Genomic DNA, 16,575 nt, shown 5'->3' on the forward strand with positions numbered 1-16,575 from the left:
TTGTTAAACTGGAATAGTGGTTTTCCTATAACTTATATTCCATTTTACAGAAACTGTGCCATATTTACGCACCATTCATTATAATTGTAAGAGATATATATTTCATGGATACATTCAGTATGGTACCAATATTTTTGTGGCCTGTTATAACATAATTGTTTTCGCAAGCAAAAACCAATGGGTCCCCCCACACACATATATTTTGATGTCCAAAACCTGTTCTGAAACAGTTTAATTAACGCTTTCAGTTTGAGAAGTCACGTTACACAGGTGTAACAAATCGTGCTGCGTTGTCGCTCTGCGTTTCGAAACACGAATAAGTTGACCTACATTAACGTTTACAGCGCAATATAACTAACATCGTAACATCTTAATTCCAACCAGTGAGAAAATGTTCAAGTGACGACTGCGTTCATGCGTGAAGCAGAGGCATTTTTTCCATGCGCCACTATAGACAAAGATATGGCGCCGATCGCGGCAGGAGGGGTCTGTCGTTAACCGCCATAACGCAAAACTGCGTGAAGCAACAATTGCATAACTAACGTTTTTAAATGATCTACAAACATATCTTAATTGCACAGTGCAAAAAGACTGCCTGATAGCACGTCCAGTTATGCGCGGGGCCGAGATATTCGCTTTTCAGTGGGCAGGTTTGCGCTTTTCCCGCCCAATTGGGCTTTTTTTCGACATGGAGTTGCGCGTTGTTTTCAGGAGGTGGAAAATGGATGAGTCCAACTATTTAAACTTTTAACAAAGTTTCAACATTTTTTTTTCATGCATGAAGCAGAGGCATTTTTTCCATGCGCCACTATCGTCAATCACTACCATTGTGTCAGCTGTGCACTGAGCGAGCACAAATTTGACGAAAGACAGCATGTATAAACATATTTGGGGCTGTAAGAGTAAGTACTGAGCCGATTGCACTGAAATTTTTAACAGCCAACAAGGAGCACCCTATCCACAGCTGTTTAAAATTTCAGCAGGTTAAGTCTTGTATTTCTAACCTCAACATGTGAACAAACAAACAATATTTGGGGGTAAAGGGGTGAAAATGGATATATACAACTTCAAGTTACAAAATACTTTAAAATACGCTGCAATGTACCAATCAAAAAAGTATGAAACTCCAGAATCATCAGCTTTAGCAAGTATAGCCGTTTTAAAAATTTCACGTTTTGGGAGGCTGTGGGTGAACCGAGGGATCAAACGGGGTAAAAATTCACATGGACCATCTTTAGACCAATATCTATAATGTGTGTAAATTTGAAAAAGTTTGAACTCAATAAAAACATTCTTTCTTGACCAAAACGGAGGAACAAATCCGCGTTAGACGGAAAAAAAGAAAAAAAATATAGACAAAAACAAGATGTGTCCCCTTCAGGGAAGGGGACCCATAATTAACACGGGATAAGTAAGGGCTATATGGACAGATTGGGAGCGGTCTAAGCTGGCTATGCGAGCGTAGCGGGCGTACAGTTTAGGCGTAACCGGGAGGAAGAAGGCTCAATAAAGCCATAGGCAGCAATGGTTTCTAAAGGACTACTTACTAATAAGGTGCAAACAAAAGCGATTTTTTTATTTGAATTTTCGGGACTTGAAATAAATATATGTGTCGGTTTACCTACTTCACTTTGACAATATGAAGCAAAATAGCAAAATACTTTACTTTGGCATTATAAAGCAAAATAGTTCGATGTGACGGACAAGTTATTTTTTTTTTGAGAAGTTAACACAAGCTACCCCTAGGGGTAGTTGAAGTATTGCACCTTCATTTTAAACTAAACAATAATAGGAAGTGTGTTTGACAATGAAGCCTATTAGCAAGCTTTAATGCAAAACAACACAACATTTTAAATGTCCAGCAGTGCTGCTAAGACATACAACTGCAGCGTTTTGATCTTTGGCACGCTGTACAGAGAGTAGGCCACAGACAGAATGTAAATGTGGACAAGTGCAAAAAAACAATTCGTCTTAACTTTAAATCCACAACATACTTGTCATTATAATTTTACTAACTATAGAAAACTGAATTGTACTGAATTGTTTAGTGGCCAAGGTTTACAACAACCAATTGCCTGTGTAATGTACAGGTTTATCACGTTTCCACAACTTTACAAATTTTGACACACCCTGTAATGAAACACCAAAAAAGTTTCCTAAAAAAAATTTGCATTAAAAAAATGTTTGCACTGAAAAATAAATGCTTGCACTGAAATAAAAATGTTTGCACTGAAAATAAAATGTTTGCATCGAAAAATAAATATTTGCACTGAAAAATAAATGTCTGCCAAAACGTTGTCGAATTGCACTTGTGGGCCACCGTACTGATCTGAACGCAGCTTTCCAATGTACTTACTTTGTCAAAATGGCAGTCATTTATTCATATTAAATGGTCTTTTTTGAATCGCTTTCATTTGCATAAGATATTGAAATTGACCCAAACCTGCAGGTACATAATATATTAAAATTTGCTTCTAAGTCGCGTAAGGAGTAAGAATCAATCTATTAAAGTTGGTATTTCGCATGTATTAAAGTTAGTATCGTGGCCCAGGTGCGATACGGAACGTTTCGGGTTCTGACATTTGGTACGTTTGTGTAGTGCTTTGTTTCAGGTATTGTACACCAGAAACTGTATTTGTTTGTTGCATTGACTGCTACAGTCAGGAATTCGAACCGCTTGTCATATGGGTTCAGGTTCGGTTCGGGTTCACTTGGTTTTATTTTTAAGGGTTCGGGTTCGGTTCAGGTTTTTACAAATGTATATTTTCGGGTTCGGGTTTTGTTCCGGTTCGGTCAAAGTATCCGGTCCGAACCGGTTTGCGGTTTTTAAACTGGTTCAATTTTTTTCGTTTTAATTGAATTCTACCCATCGTCTGCCTGGCCTGGAATTTTGCCCTTGCACTGTTATTTTTGACACGCCCTGTAAGTGTTATCTCGTGTATTCTTTAGTAGCCTATGCTGTTTTAAAGAAATCATATAAATCAGACTGAATTTTTTACTGGTTCGGTTCCGGTTCGGGTCCAACGCCAAACAAAATATAGGGTTCGACTCCGGTTCGGATTTTTAGAAAATCGTAATTAGCGGTTCGGGTTTAATGAAATTAACCTCTCAAACCGGTTCGCGGGTTCGGGTTCAGTTCCGGTTCGACTCCCTGGCTACAGTACAGAATTTTATTGAGATTTAAAGACTGTGAACGTTAATTTAAATTCTGCCCCCAAAAGCGAAAGTTTGCAGGAAACGAAAAACATAACAAGACTAAATTACGTTGGGGGTCCGCGGACCTATAAAATTTATTAAAGGGGTCCGTGACTACAAAAAGGTTGGGAACCACTGTCTTAGGGGGACTGGACGTACCTTTGGTTTACCGCTTTGTATTCTGAAACTGCGATTTTTATGAAACTCACGTCAAATGCGTACAGGTTCGCGTGACGTAGCAAATAATAAGGTTGGCTCGGTCGAACTTGTTCGGTAAAACTACCAAATGTTCGGTTTTTATTCGAACCTGTATCACTCAAGAAAATTCAGTGTGAAAAACCACTAAATCTGTCGCTGTGTTTTATTTGTTTATCAAAACAAATGCATTTCGCTTTTATAAGCATCATCAGTGTCGGTGTATCATTAATTGAAACATATCCTGCCGACCAGGTTCAAGAAATTGGATGCTGGAGGTCTAATTGTAGTTTACTTCAATAAAACGAATTAATAAAACGCGTTGTCATATATTGCTTGAATTGGTTGTTCGTTTGTCTCGCAACACGCTCAGAGCGTGATGAGACTATAGGGTTATTACGTCACAATTGGTTGTGGTGTAATTATGACCCTGTAGAACAGGGGTTGGCAACCTTTGCACTGCGGACTGTTTTTAAAACTAAAATTTTATCGCGGGCCGGTCTTCAAACAACTACAAATATTTAGCAATAAAAACGCTTAAATTAGTTTATTATCCCCGGAATACATAGGCAAAATGTTTCATAGCATTTAACCTGAAAAACTATACGGCCCGGTAACGAACTCCTCGCGGACCGGTGGTTGTCGACCACTGCTGTAGAAGATGGTTAACTACTTAACTAGACTGCATCAAAATCTATTTAAACACAAGTCGTGTTACGCAATAAAGCCTATGGACCCATACTGCGTCCGAAACGATAGAGCGGGTATAGGAAAATAACACAAAAATTGTGTGATTTTTACAAACTGGAGAGCTTAAACGCAAATTTGATTCCCCAAATTGAATGAAACTCTCGGGTTCTAACATTTTAACGTATATTACAAGCTAAATTGTTTTTTTTTCATGTAAATTTGGCAGCTTATTTTTCATGTTAACGTTAAGAATGTGCATTTGTTGTGTATTATCACGTTCAAATGTTGGAACCCAAAAGTTTTTTTTCGATTTGGTCTATCAAATTCGCGTTAAAACACACCAGTTTGTAAAAATCACACAATTTTTGTGTTATTTTCCTATACCCGCTGTATCGTTTCGGACGCAGTATGGCTCCATAGGCTTTATTGCGTAACACGACTTGAAAAATCAGGCAATTTATGTGTTTTTTTATACCTGTCGTATAAATTTGGCACAAAATGGCGTCTCGCGTAACAATGAGTCAGACTACTTGTGTTTTATAATACTTGCACAGGGGACGGGGTGCGTTATAACTGCTCGTAACACATTATTATGAATCATTCCTGTTCAAATTGCTATAAAAAACCTATCGGGGAATCTTTGCGGAATCCTTAAGTGTTCAGTTCACGGAACCCGTGTGAGTGTTGCACGCAAACACGAAATTTTTGGCGTTGACTTTTAATCACGATACGTAGCCTATTTTATGCTTCAAGTCTACCGACATAATGATTAAAAATATTAAAAATTTGTAACCTAATTATTTAGGGTAGGGTAGGTGTTGGACAGAAAAAACTTCGTCGCCAGTTGTTATTAGCTTGGCAAAATAAATCAAATCGCCTACCGTGTTTTGTAAAGGTCTATGATCATAGAATTCTGTTTTTAGAATTCTATGCTATGATCGCAAATGTATAAAATGATGTCAAGCATGACGTTTGTTACATCTCGATGAGCACAGTCGTGTTTTGGTCGATTATTCATTGTATAGGGCAGGCATGTCAAACTCAAACAACTTTGAGGGCCAAGAATAAACTTTTAAGTGAGTCGAGGGCCGCACTATCGAAACATTTGTTACAGTGTAACATGACAACAACAAAATTGCATGATTAAAAAGTAAAATGTTCATTAATGCCATTAACTACATTTAAAAAAACAATATTGTAATAAATAACAAACAGATATACAGTAGCAGATTGAAAGAACCAACTGTGCGTTATTGCTTTGTGTGAAAACAATGGCATACAATGACGCAACAATCGCAATAGCTGATTCTAAAGATGGGTTATTTCCATAATTTTGTTGAAACGTTGCAAATGCCACTAATAGTGAATGATTGATTCATGTAAACTCACTGGCCTGACAGTATATCCTGCCCTCTGTGGCGATGACGACACATAACTTGATTTTCGGGGCAAAATCGTAATTGGATGAAGTGTAGTGTGTAGTTTTTCAACTATTCGAAATGATACGCATTCATACAAAATAAAGAAAATGGCGCAGATTGCAGGATAATCCAAAATTTTGCGCCGTTCATTCTTTTTAATCTGATGTACATGTGTGATGTGTCCAGGACTTTTATCTTTTCCGTTGGATGTTTGTTTAATTGGATAGTGTTTTTGTATTTTGTAGATCATAACATGCAACTGCAACATATTTAAAAATGAGTGATCCTGTTCAAGATTTTGGATTCCAAACTTCACCCAATGAAAAAGAGTTATGGGAACCTACTGCCCAAAGCGGTGTAACAGGTACAAAGCTTTTTAGCTGCATTATGATTTTTTGTTTTTGTTTTGCCACACACTTTAGCATCAAGAATGTGTCTGATTCATTTATGTTTTCCACAAAAAATTAAAGTAGAATTGGAACCTAGAAATGTAATGTATTCATTAAATTGTGGTTACAAATGTTGCAATGCAACTGCAGCAATGTTTAGAGCAGTTTAAATAATGCAGCGGTTTTCAACCGGCGCACCGCTGAACACCAGTCCATGAAAGATCGTCAGGTGTTCTGCAAGAAATTTAGTAGTTTGACTAGTCCATGATACAAGCAGTCGAAAATCACTATTTTTTTCCTAATGGGGATATTTAGTTTTTCTTTTAAGAAAGTAATCATCCACTTTCAACAGTTTTAATGTCCTGTTGTGATTTGCTTCATTTATTGTTGTGTAGTAATAAGATTGTAATTGCGTTGGTGTTCCGCAAGATTATTTTGAAGTATAACGTGTTTCGCGGCTCAAAAAAGGTTGAAAAACACTGAATTAATGTATTGTTACTGCAAACTACAATAGAAACCTTAGTGCATACACCATTTATATGAATGCACTTTGATCAAATTTCTTTAGACCTAGAACACACAACCTTCACACTTAATGATATAACTGCATAACATTTGCCACTTAAACATGGGTGTTTCATCCAGATGCAGCAACATTAAACGTGGAAAACGATGAAGGAGATATGCATACATTTACCCAGTTTCCTGACTCTGCAATAGATGATGAAAATGCTGAAACATCAGATACATCAGGACTGATTGACAAAAAGGAAAATCCTATCTGGAGTTTTGCGTTTTATCAGAAGTTGTTTGATGTGGACACTAATATCGTTTTGAATCGAATCATGGGATCTATGATACCACTTCCAAGTAAAAGTTTTAAAAGTGCATACATTGGGGGCAGACCTGATTTGTATGGGCCTTTTTGGATATGTGCAACATTGGTACTGGTTGTTGGAGTATGTGGAAACTTAACTACCTTACTAACCCACTACAGTGATGAAAAATATCATTACACTCCACAGTTTGAACGTTTGTCGGTTGCTGCAATAATTGTTTATAGCTACACATTTGTTTGGCCACTTTTGGTGCGTGCTATCTTGTGGTGGAGAAAAACTGCTTCAGGCTTTTCAGTTGCTGATATCATGTGCATATACGGATACTCTATTTTTATTTTTATTCCAGTTTCATTTTTGTTGCTCATACCTGTTCCCTGGCTGGATTGGCTGTTAACAGCTCTAGCTATATCAGTGTCTGGGGCAGTTCTGTTGCTCAGTTTGTGGCCAGCTTTTCGAGATGACAGTCGCCAAATTGCTGTAGTGGTGTTACTTGTGCTCTTTGCTTGTCATGCAGCAATGGCAGTAGGCCTTCAGTTGTATTTCTTCACTCCATTGTCGATATCTTATGCACCAAATGCAACAGAATCGGCACCAAGCAAGTTAAATTTAGATCATTCTACAAGTTTGCCAAATCCCACTGGCAGGTCTTTTGAAAAAAATGGCCAGTAAAGGTTATTGTAAATTGCAACTTTATATAAATGTAAACCTTTTCATGCACAGGTATTGTAAATGCTACTTGTACGGAGATCAATAAAGTATTTATGTAACCAGTCATAAGAACACAGTGTATTGGTGATAAACAAAGTTTTCATAAGGGCAGCATTTAACAATTAAAAGCCATGATTGTTAACATTGAAGCAAGCAGAATACATATAGAATCTAGTAGAGTCTTCTGTGATTGTACAAGAACCAGCCATTCAACAACCATAGAGCTGCTGTTACACCATATACTATGTAATCTCTTTGAACACGTGTTGCTTGTTCTTGTTCCAGTAAAGAAAGTCTTTTGTGAAGTTTGTAAACCTGAACCAATAATAAGAATTAGTAAACAAAAATATGAATATAAAACTGCAAATGATGGCTACAAGTTGTCTGCTGACGTGATAAGATTTTAGGATTTGATGCATACATACTGTTTACTACAATTGCATTGAGTTAATAGGACAAACTAACAATAGAAGCACAACACAACTACGACCTGTAACCAAAAAGTACCTGTTTTCTCATGAGAGTTACTTCGTCCATGTCTTCCATAGATGAATCCGTAAGAGCAGATCCAGATTGACTAAAATAAACAGTAAATACATTTAACACAATTTACAACAATACTTATATTCAATTCATAGACAACAAGGAAACACCAATGCAGTTTGAGAACATTGAACAATTGATGCATCACCTTTCTCTAATACAGGGGTCACCAACCCTATGCCCGAGGGCACCTGGTCGCCCGTTGGATCATTTCTAGTCGCCCACGAGACTTGTTCTAGAAATAGTCAGTTACGCATTATAAAGATTGTATTAGAAGTGATGCAAGACGTTTTATTTAACCATGGGCAATTAATACTTAACAAAGCATTATGCAACAATCATAACATTCCACTGTTACGTCATACATTGGTCTTCAATCTTTTTAAAAAGCGACCCCAATTGATAAGAAAATCAGCATTTACACGCGACCCCATTTTTCTCCGATAGGGAGAAAAATGTTTCAAGTAATGCCGAAACTGAAACTATTTTCATGTAAATTTACCCACAAGTAGACTTTGAATATTAGCATTTAGCGTGCATTATTGCGTTCACATGTTAGAACCCACAAGTTTTATTTAATTTTGCAAATCTAAATACCATCTGGTCGAAGTGTTAATTACTAGAACGAGTGCAACATTTGACAGCAGTGCTTTTTTGAAACGAAACAAATGTTACGCATAAAATGGTGGCAAAGAAGTGGCGACTGTTTTTTAACAGCACCCGTTGTTTTTTAATTCAAAATATGCAAAAAATTAGCGTACTGAGTTGTCGAAATATCGACAACCCAACCAGTGACCCACTTTTTCGTCGCGACCTAATGCAGTATGTCCAGGACCACACAGCTTCATTTTTAGTAAGAATAATAATAGTGTTTTAAAAGAAATTGGGCTCTGTTTTTGTTTCAATAAAAATCGTGACAGGTTAATTTGAACAATGTCACTTTGATAATGAGACAAAACACATTTAATATAAACACACTACTTCAACATGTTTTTTAGGTATGTTTTAAACTGGTAGCCCTCCAGCCATTTGAATATCTTAAGGTAGCCCTCGGGTTTCAAAAGGTTGGTGACCCCTGCTCTAATACTACTACACTGAGACAAAATGTTTGATGAGTTTTGACATGTAAACAACATTCTTTTCATGCTCTGACTTTTCTAACCAATCATAGTCAGAATTTTCTTCATCTCTGCTGTTTCTATGATGCAGCTTGTTCATGACAGCATGGTAAAAGTTTTTGCTTTCATTTTGAAGTTCTTTTAGCAAACTTTGATGAGTTGATTCATCACTAATATTCACTGGTTTCTTTCGCTTCCCTGGATTGCTGGTCAGATCCAACTTTGTTGGTCTGTTTTGTCTTTGCAACATAATTACATGTTCTTCTTCGCTGTTGTCCATTTTTTTTATAAAGCAATGAATATTACAACTATATTTAACAGCAATAAAAAATCGACTTGTATTATTGTTATCACATACTTTTAATCATCATGCATTAAAATTTTGTCATTTCCTTTACAGTGCAAAATAAATAAAAGGCTGTTACCCATGAAAAGAAGGCTGTTCAGGATTGTTTTCATCATCAGGCAGTTGGCTGTTAACCTGTTGACAAAATAAACTCAAAAATCAAAGAAATGGTGATTTGCCTGTAAAAAACCATTGTTTTAAAAATCATTTTTTGTCACAAATAATATGTATTTTGAAGGTAAACACTTACATCCAAGGCATTAAAAGAATGATCTTGTAAAGTTAAAACTCGGGGTGGTGTTTTAAGTGAGACAAGATGTGGTTCTGGGTTGTATGCTCCATATTCAGGTGAAGGAACTCTCATTTCACCTTGATCATATTGAACTCCATCTTTTCCAACTGCAAATTGTAATTACATAAATAAACTTTTTTTGTAATTACAGTATAGTTCTTCAAACAACAGTTTATTATCATGTTTGAATAACTAAAAAGCCTAGCAACCAGTTCATCTAAAAGTTAAACAAAACAAAATGTGATTGCCAAAAATACCTGAAACAACTATTCTATCTGGAACCTCCATTTTTAAAGCAGTCAAACTATTCTGTGCATCATACTTTGAACTAATTGAAGGATGAAAAAAGTTTGGAGGGTTTCTATTGTGTTGATCTTCATCAATTTTGTCTTCTACAGTAATTGTTTCTGGAACTCTCATGCGAATGTTAATATCTTCAGTAAAATTACTGTTGTAAGCCATTTGTTGTAGTGTAGCAGTATCAACCTCTGGATCATCAGATAAATTCATTTTAAAATTTTTTACTGGATATGTGTTTAAACTAAATTACACCGGCACTGAAATACATAAAGTTTAAAATGTTCAAGTTTTTAAAATTCTTCCCACCATTTATAACAGGACCAAGTCCACAAAAAATGCTGTCTACTTAATTTCAGGTAAATGTCTATTGACATAGGCGCCGAGTTGTACAAAAAAGCAAGGTGGCGGACTTAAATTATGACGTCACTTTTATGATAAAGCGTGCAACCAAACGAGCTCCACCTCAAAGCATCACCTAAATTAACCATTTATTACAGTGCAATTGTATTGTACACAATAATTACCAAACATTCACTGCCAACAATTGTGTGTTTGATGTCATAAACAAGGCACTAACCAAAACTGGTTGCAGTTTCGGTACGTTTTGTTGCTTTTTCACCAGCACGATTGTTAAAAAGCAAAATTGTTAAGTAATGTTAAGGTGCACCAAGCGATATAAACATGCCCCGAGAGATATAAAGGTGCACCAAGTGTTATAACAGTGTGCCAAGCAGTGACTATAGTGCACCAAGCAATCCGAGCGACCCTGTATACTTTAGATGCAGGGTAACACTAAAAGCAGAAAAAGCAGGAAATCAACGGTCACGTCTAAAACTGTGGGCCCACTTGGAACACTTGGCCCAGCACTTCATGCAATTGAAAAACTGCGGGCCCACCATATCCAGTGCTTGTCGAGTCTCTCGCAAGTATCAAAACTGCAGGCCCGCTATATCCAGTGCTTGTCGCGTCTATTGCAAGGAAAAACTGCGGGCCCACAATATCATTGCTTGGCCCGACTCTCGCAGGGAAAAACGGGCCAAGTGGGCCCGCAGTTTTAGACATGACCCGGAAATCAACACTAAACGCAGAAAAAAAAAAGGAAAAGCAGAAATGTTTCGACATAAACAGTAAATAGAGAAACACTTCCCTTTTTCTGCTTTTTCCGGTTTTCTGTTTTAGTGTTACCCTAGTACAGTGGTTCTCAAAGTGTGCGTCGCGACGCCCTGGTGCGTCGTTTCAATTTTCCAAGGGCGTCGCAGAATATTTCCGTTTCGTGACTGAACTCAGTTTATCTCATACAAATGAGGTTTCAGTGCGGTTAACGTATCTACGTCCAAATACTTTTTGCGTAGAGTGCGAATTGGCGTAAATTTACCTCAAAAGTTTTTGATAAAAAACGCGGCTGTCCGTTAATGTACGTCGAGACCAAACAGTACAAGCAGCAAGTACGTGATAGGCGCGTGTCTGGGGCGACGCTTGGCGGGCATTAAACTTGATTATGTGAACGGAGTCTTCATAACAATGTAACAAAGGCAACTTTTCTAGCAAAGGCTTGAGGTAGTTATAACGTATAATTGTTAGCTAAAGTTTTGAGTGATTATTGTGCATGAGTTGCAGCAGTACATTTTTGTGCATCAGTTTATATGGTTCGTAAGTTAAAACATTACTTTCATTGTAATTCGTTATTGATGCTGTTGAGACCTTGCAACAGACAAGACAATGCAATTGTGCGCGATAATTAAAACAATTGACAATTGCCGGTCGCACTAAAAGTGTCGAGTGCAGTTTTATAACTTTGTCGAAAAACAGTTAGGCTAAAACTGTTCTCTAAGTGCTGTTTAATAGATTTAAATTAACTGTTTATTGATTTATTGAAGTTTCCTCATTACCTTTTATTTGCTGGTGCGTCGCAAGTCCAGAAAACTTTTCCAGAGGCGTCGCAACAAAAAAAAGTTTGAGAACCACTGCCCTAGTAGATAGATGCACCCTTTAATTAGCTCATTTCAGTTAGGTGCCCTGTGTTACCAGGTGCTATGCTGCATATTTTATCAAAACTTAGATGTTTAGACCTGTTAACTCAAGTTACTCAACATCGCGGAATTTGTCAATGGAAAGGCGCGAAGGCTTTTTTTCGTTAAATAATTGCGCGGAATTTGTGTAGAATTACGACTTTTCTGTTCGGATTGGCGCAGTTTGTATGTAACTCCTGCAAGACTACGACAGAAATCAAACATAAATAAATCAACAACCAAACTTTGCCAGGGCAGTTTAGCTAGCTCCATTGACCATTGCGGCTTTGCAAGCGGCTGGTCTGCTAATAATCTGAACATTTTCATAACGATTCAAAAATTTTCTCCGATGACATTTTTTCTTGTTTTTTAATGCGTGCGAAATAAGTCTGGTCGGTAATTATTGTCAGACGAAAATATATTTTTTTATGCAACTTACCCAGGCGGCAGTCACGTTAATGCCACAATTCCGATGAAATTTACTTTTAATAACAAAACGACCTAAAGTCACCAGAAAAGTCATTTAAAGCAAAGCAGGGCTTCTCAAACTGTCCAGTCGGGGTCGCGTAATATAATTTTGGGGTCGCGAAACATTATGGGTTATTATGTCAGACACAATAAAGGGTATACGGGCGTACATTTATTGTTCAAACATCATTCCCGTGTATTTAAACTGCTCTAAACACATTTTGTAGAACTTAAAAGAGTGTTACCAGCCTAGTAGCCATATGCGCCAAACTTTTTTATGCCTAGTGTGTGCAAACAATGCGAAAAAGCAGATACCAACAGCGTCACAATATAGATTATGGCGTCATATAAACTAAAACTGTCAATCTGTGTATTAAGTTAGAAATTAATTTAGGCTTTTTAGGCGCCATTAGATGGTATGTATATATATAAACTACAAGTATTTCTTTACATCATACCCATGAAGAGGTCGCGTAGAAATTTCGGTTTTAAAATGGGGTCACAGAACAAGAAAGTTTGAGTAGCCCTGATTTAAAGCGTGACGATCGTTAAGTTTCGGTGCGCTTGACTGATACCAAGCCAATTCGCCAAAACTTTTTGGAAGAAATGTATTCACTTTACCACTGTTACGATTTATTTAATGCTAGGCATAGAGAACCGTTGGAATAGGCAGGAACTTGACCGAATGGTCCCGCGCGCCTGACCCAAGCAGACATTAAAATACTGACTGGGATTCGTCCTCGGGGGCATTCTGGGTTCGAAGTCTGTTAAACCTAAGTTACCTATGGTTAAACATAAATAAACAAACAAGCGTAGGAAGTTATTACAAATTAAAATGAATCCAAGTACCATTGTGTGAAACCAATTATTTCACTCCTTCGGGAAAATTGCTTTAGATGCAAAAATACAGAAAATGTGTACCCTATTGTTGTTGGAAAAAAGTTTGTGCATGGATTAGTGCTAATATTTAAGTCCCACTGATGTTACCGGCAGAAAAACGTGAAAACATGATTTGCTTCCCGCATGAAAGGCGTCGCCAGGTAATTTGATTGCGTGCTGGCCCCCATATTGTAGCTCTTAGTAAAAATGGTTTTCAAACTTTTACTAAATATTGGGCTTGAATCCGTGTAAAACAGTTCAAGTAATCGAATTCCAAAATATGAAACAATAAATTTATCTGTTGCTTAAAATGCTAGTGTGAAGAGTCCACCGGATGATATGCAAAATTTTCACTAAGTGGCGCTGATCTCTCAGTGGATGACCTGGGATTGACTTCTGTGCCTTTCGTGAAAAAGGCGCGCTTTGTTACAAAGTACAAAGCCTTTGTACAATGACTGCTTTGGGTTAGTCAAGCGCATCCACGCTAAATAGATTAAGATCAGAATCAGAATAATTATTGTGTTGTAATTGTAGTCAGAAATTGGGAATTGCAGTGTTAAGCAATTTGCTCCGCAAAACGTCTTACACAAATTCGGCATTCTTGTTGTTGAATATTGTACTGGCTTTGGTTGTAGTTTTTAATAACCATCAACAATCACTGAATCACACACAACTGCACACTAAGTCATGTCCTCAAACACCACAGCTGCTAAGGTTGGTTAAAAATGTTTTTTTGGAACCATTCTATAGAATGTAAATTGAACTATGGTAAATTGAACAGAATTAGCAATTAGCATGTTTGCTAAACACAGCATGTTAAACATTTCCATATGTTGTGTTTTGTTTGATTAGGTTAGTCAGATCTTCGTCACAGCTGGAGAAGCTTTTACGAAATTGTCGGAACTTACAATGCAAATCAACACACAAGTAGAAGCGCCACCTGGGTATGTAGGTTTATTTTTTTGGCAAAAATGTTGCTGTAAAAAGTGGTTAATATGGGTTCCCTTTCTAAAGTGGTATGTTATGATTGCACTGTGTTTTATGTACAGTTGTTTCTCAATTTACAAAGCCTTTTTAAGGAATATGTGATTAATCATACAGGCACTATGCACTAAATGTGATCATTTATATGACTCAAAAGCAAAGTACCTAATAAACCCTGCAAAACAAAGTTATCCTGATTTTGATATGCCGTATTGTATGTGGTTTGACCATGCCTTTGTGCAAAAAATCGTATATATTAGGTCAAAATGGACAGATGAAGAAGTTGAAATGCTCAGAAATGCTGTAAATACATTTGGTACTGATTTAAACAAAATCAGTGAAGTGGTTAAAACTCGATCCATGTAAGTAATATTACATAGTCTTTTCTGAATTTTTTGTATTGATTGGAAACAGTGCCATTGGGTTTATTGTGTATTTATGCTATTTTTACCACTTATTTCTTATTTTACAGGACACAGTTAAAAAATGCTATAAAAAGAAAAATCTATTCTGAAGCTGGAATGGCTGTTACGAAAAAGCAACCACAGTCTCGCAAACGCAGCTCTGTTAATGAAACTGTTGTCACAGAGAGCATTCCTGCTGTAAGAACAAAAAAATGTGGCTTAAAGTTGATGTTTGTTCTAGGTTCATTCTTTTATAATATAACATATTATGTGCACAAAACAGTGTAAAGGTTGTGAAAAATTCGAATAGAACTGAATACTGTTTCATATTGATTTGGAATTAAATGGTGTTTTTGTTGTTGTTTACGTAGGAAACTGTTTCTTTCAATGACTTCACAAGCAATTTGGAAATAGAAACCAAGCGCCAAAAAGTTACTTCCATGACAAATTCCTTTAATGCTGGAAACGATTCTCTGGTTGATGTGGAAAACTTGGATGAGGTAAATTCCTCATTCAAGAAGATTGACAAATACATCAGTGAACAACCTGCAGTTGAAAGCAGAACTGTTGGGGGTGTGAATGAACTTTCAGTAAGTCATCCACCTCCCATGCCACCTTTTGATCTGGTCTCAGATCCAAGTTGAGCATCATATTTTGTTGTCAAAGGGTAAACGTTTTATTAGGTGGTAAAGGTTGATAGAATGAGACGTGGGGCTATAAGAGTTTGTATTTTTGATTCAAATAAAGGGTAGCTATTAAAGAGTTTTGTGGCAAATAATATGCTCTGCCATAAGAAGAACATGCTTTCTAAGTAATGAAACAAATAATACACCTGTACACATTCTCATATCTCTGTTTATTACTTGACTAAGAAATCGCAGGGTTTGTCTCTAAACAAAGGTTGATTACTAAACAGGATTATTCCTTAAAAACATCTACAAAATACAAGTTTACTTTTACTTACCAACACCATACATTTGTCGTTCCTTCACCTTGGTTCAGTTGGTTGTTTTTGTTTTGTTAACCTAACTAATTTTTATTGTCGAACTGCTGCTACAGTAAACAGTAGAAATCAATAGAATGGTAATGGAAAGACGTTACTGATATTGTGTCAAAGCTTTCTATTAGTAATTAATATAGCAAGTGACTTCGATAACTATCAGTTTTGGAATTGGACCGAAACCGAATCTTGGCAAAATAAACAACTATAAAGGTCCTGATAAACCTGATGTTTTTTTACGATCTTTTTAGGTGATTTGTGGCATCACGTTTGCATATTCGTTTGTGTTACTGGTTTAACGCATGAACCAAATCCCTAGTTGCTTTGCGGATTTTATGTTAAAGAGTCGGCAAACTTATGGGTTCAAGCCGCCACTTTCAGCAAATCACTATTTTTAATGGCTGCAAAGTTTACAAACCCAAAAATCGATATTTAATAGTTAATACATACTAACTAGTACAGTGCAGTTAATTAAATATTGTTTCGGAAAAAAAAGCGTCGGATTTACGTTGAAACTTTCAAAAATAATGTTTAATATTCGGGAAGAATTCATTTTTGTCTTACTTCTGGTGATCGATTTGGCTCAAAAATTTACCTTTTAGTTTATCAGTTGATTTTAAAAATGGTCATGGTTATTCCTCTGAGGAGATGTGAAACGCAAAACGTCTTAATTGTCACGAATAAAATTTGAAAATGTACAATCTTCACTTACTCAAACAATGCAAGCGACGCACTGCTAATTTTGCAAACACAACGCTTTTTTTCAATGCCAGTCTTGACTAATATGTCTGTTAA

General features: G+C 36.6%; 3 protein-coding genes across 4 annotated transcripts; 2 read left to right on the forward strand and 1 right to left on the reverse strand.

The window, feature by feature from the left end:
• The first annotated feature begins 5,066 nt into the window (after positions 1-5,066).
• On the forward strand, positions 5,067-7,509 carry LOC145222219 (protein YIPF1-like). Its single transcript, XM_080088287.1, has 3 exons — positions 5,067-5,156; positions 5,747-5,865; positions 6,536-7,509. Exons 2-3 carry the CDS (start codon positions 5,778-5,780, stop codon positions 7,396-7,398), a joined length of 951 nt encoding a protein of 316 aa, XP_079944413.1. The 5' UTR covers positions 5,067-5,156; positions 5,747-5,777; the 3' UTR covers positions 7,399-7,509.
• Positions 7,501-10,316, reverse strand: LOC145222220 (mitochondrial fission factor-like). Of its 2 annotated transcripts, XM_080088288.1 has the most exons (6): positions 9,994-10,316; positions 9,695-9,843; positions 9,524-9,579; positions 9,143-9,337; positions 7,945-8,014; positions 7,501-7,752 (listed from the first exon to the last, which is right to left on the reverse strand). In XM_080088288.1, exons 1-6 carry the CDS (start codon positions 10,244-10,246, stop codon positions 7,609-7,611), a joined length of 867 nt encoding a protein of 288 aa, XP_079944414.1. In that variant the 5' UTR covers positions 10,247-10,316; the 3' UTR covers positions 7,501-7,608. The 2 variants fall into 2 exon arrangements, with proteins under 2 accessions (XP_079944414.1, XP_079944415.1); XM_080088289.1 differs by lacking the exon at positions 9,143-9,337 and having other exon boundaries at positions 9,994-10,315.
• Positions 10,317-13,746: 3,430 nt separating this feature from the next.
• On the forward strand, positions 13,747-15,880 carry LOC145222222 (BPTF-associated chromatin complex component 1-like). The gene is made up of 5 exons (XM_080088291.1): positions 13,747-14,106; positions 14,245-14,336; positions 14,637-14,738; positions 14,849-14,978; positions 15,152-15,880. Exons 1-5 carry the CDS (start codon positions 14,080-14,082, stop codon positions 15,422-15,424), a joined length of 624 nt encoding a protein of 207 aa, XP_079944417.1. The 5' UTR covers positions 13,747-14,079; the 3' UTR covers positions 15,425-15,880.
• Positions 15,881-16,575: the final 695 nt, after the last annotated feature.

This window comes from Phallusia mammillata, chromosome 4, assembly GCF_965637545.1.
Source record: "Phallusia mammillata chromosome 4, kaPhaMamm4.hap1.1, whole genome shotgun sequence".
NCBI lineage: Eukaryota > Metazoa > Chordata > Ascidiacea > Phlebobranchia > Ascidiidae > Phallusia > Phallusia mammillata.

Bases quoted from the DNA above. Each gene is read 5' to 3' on its own strand.
- LOC145222222 (XM_080088291.1), top strand. From the start codon at position 14,080: ATGTCCTCAAACACCACAGCTGCTAAG. The intron at 14,337-14,636 runs GTATGTAGGTTT...CGTATATATTAG, and splicing joins CAAGTAGAAGCGCCACCTGG to GTCAAAATGGACAGATGAAG. The intron at 14,979-15,151 runs GTAAGAACAAAA...TTGTTTACGTAG, and splicing joins TCACAGAGAGCATTCCTGCT to GAAACTGTTTCTTTCAATGA.
- LOC145222220 (XM_080088288.1), bottom strand. From the start codon at position 10,246: ATGAATTTATCTGATGATCCAGAGGTTGATACTGCTACACTACAACAA. The intron at 8,015-9,142 runs GTTAGAAAAGTC...TGTTTATTTTAG, and splicing joins GAAAATTCTGACTATGATTG to TCAATCTGGATCTGCTCTTA. The intron at 7,753-7,944 runs GTACTTTTTGGT...TTATTGGTTCAG, and splicing joins TAACTCTCATGAGAAAACAG to GTTTACAAACTTCACAAAAG.
- LOC145222219 (XM_080088287.1), top strand. From the start codon at position 5,778: ATGAGTGATCCTGTTCAAGATTTTGGATTCCAAACTTCACCCAATGAA. The intron at 5,866-6,535 runs GTACAAAGCTTT...TGTTTCATCCAG, and splicing joins TGCCCAAAGCGGTGTAACAG to ATGCAGCAACATTAAACGTG.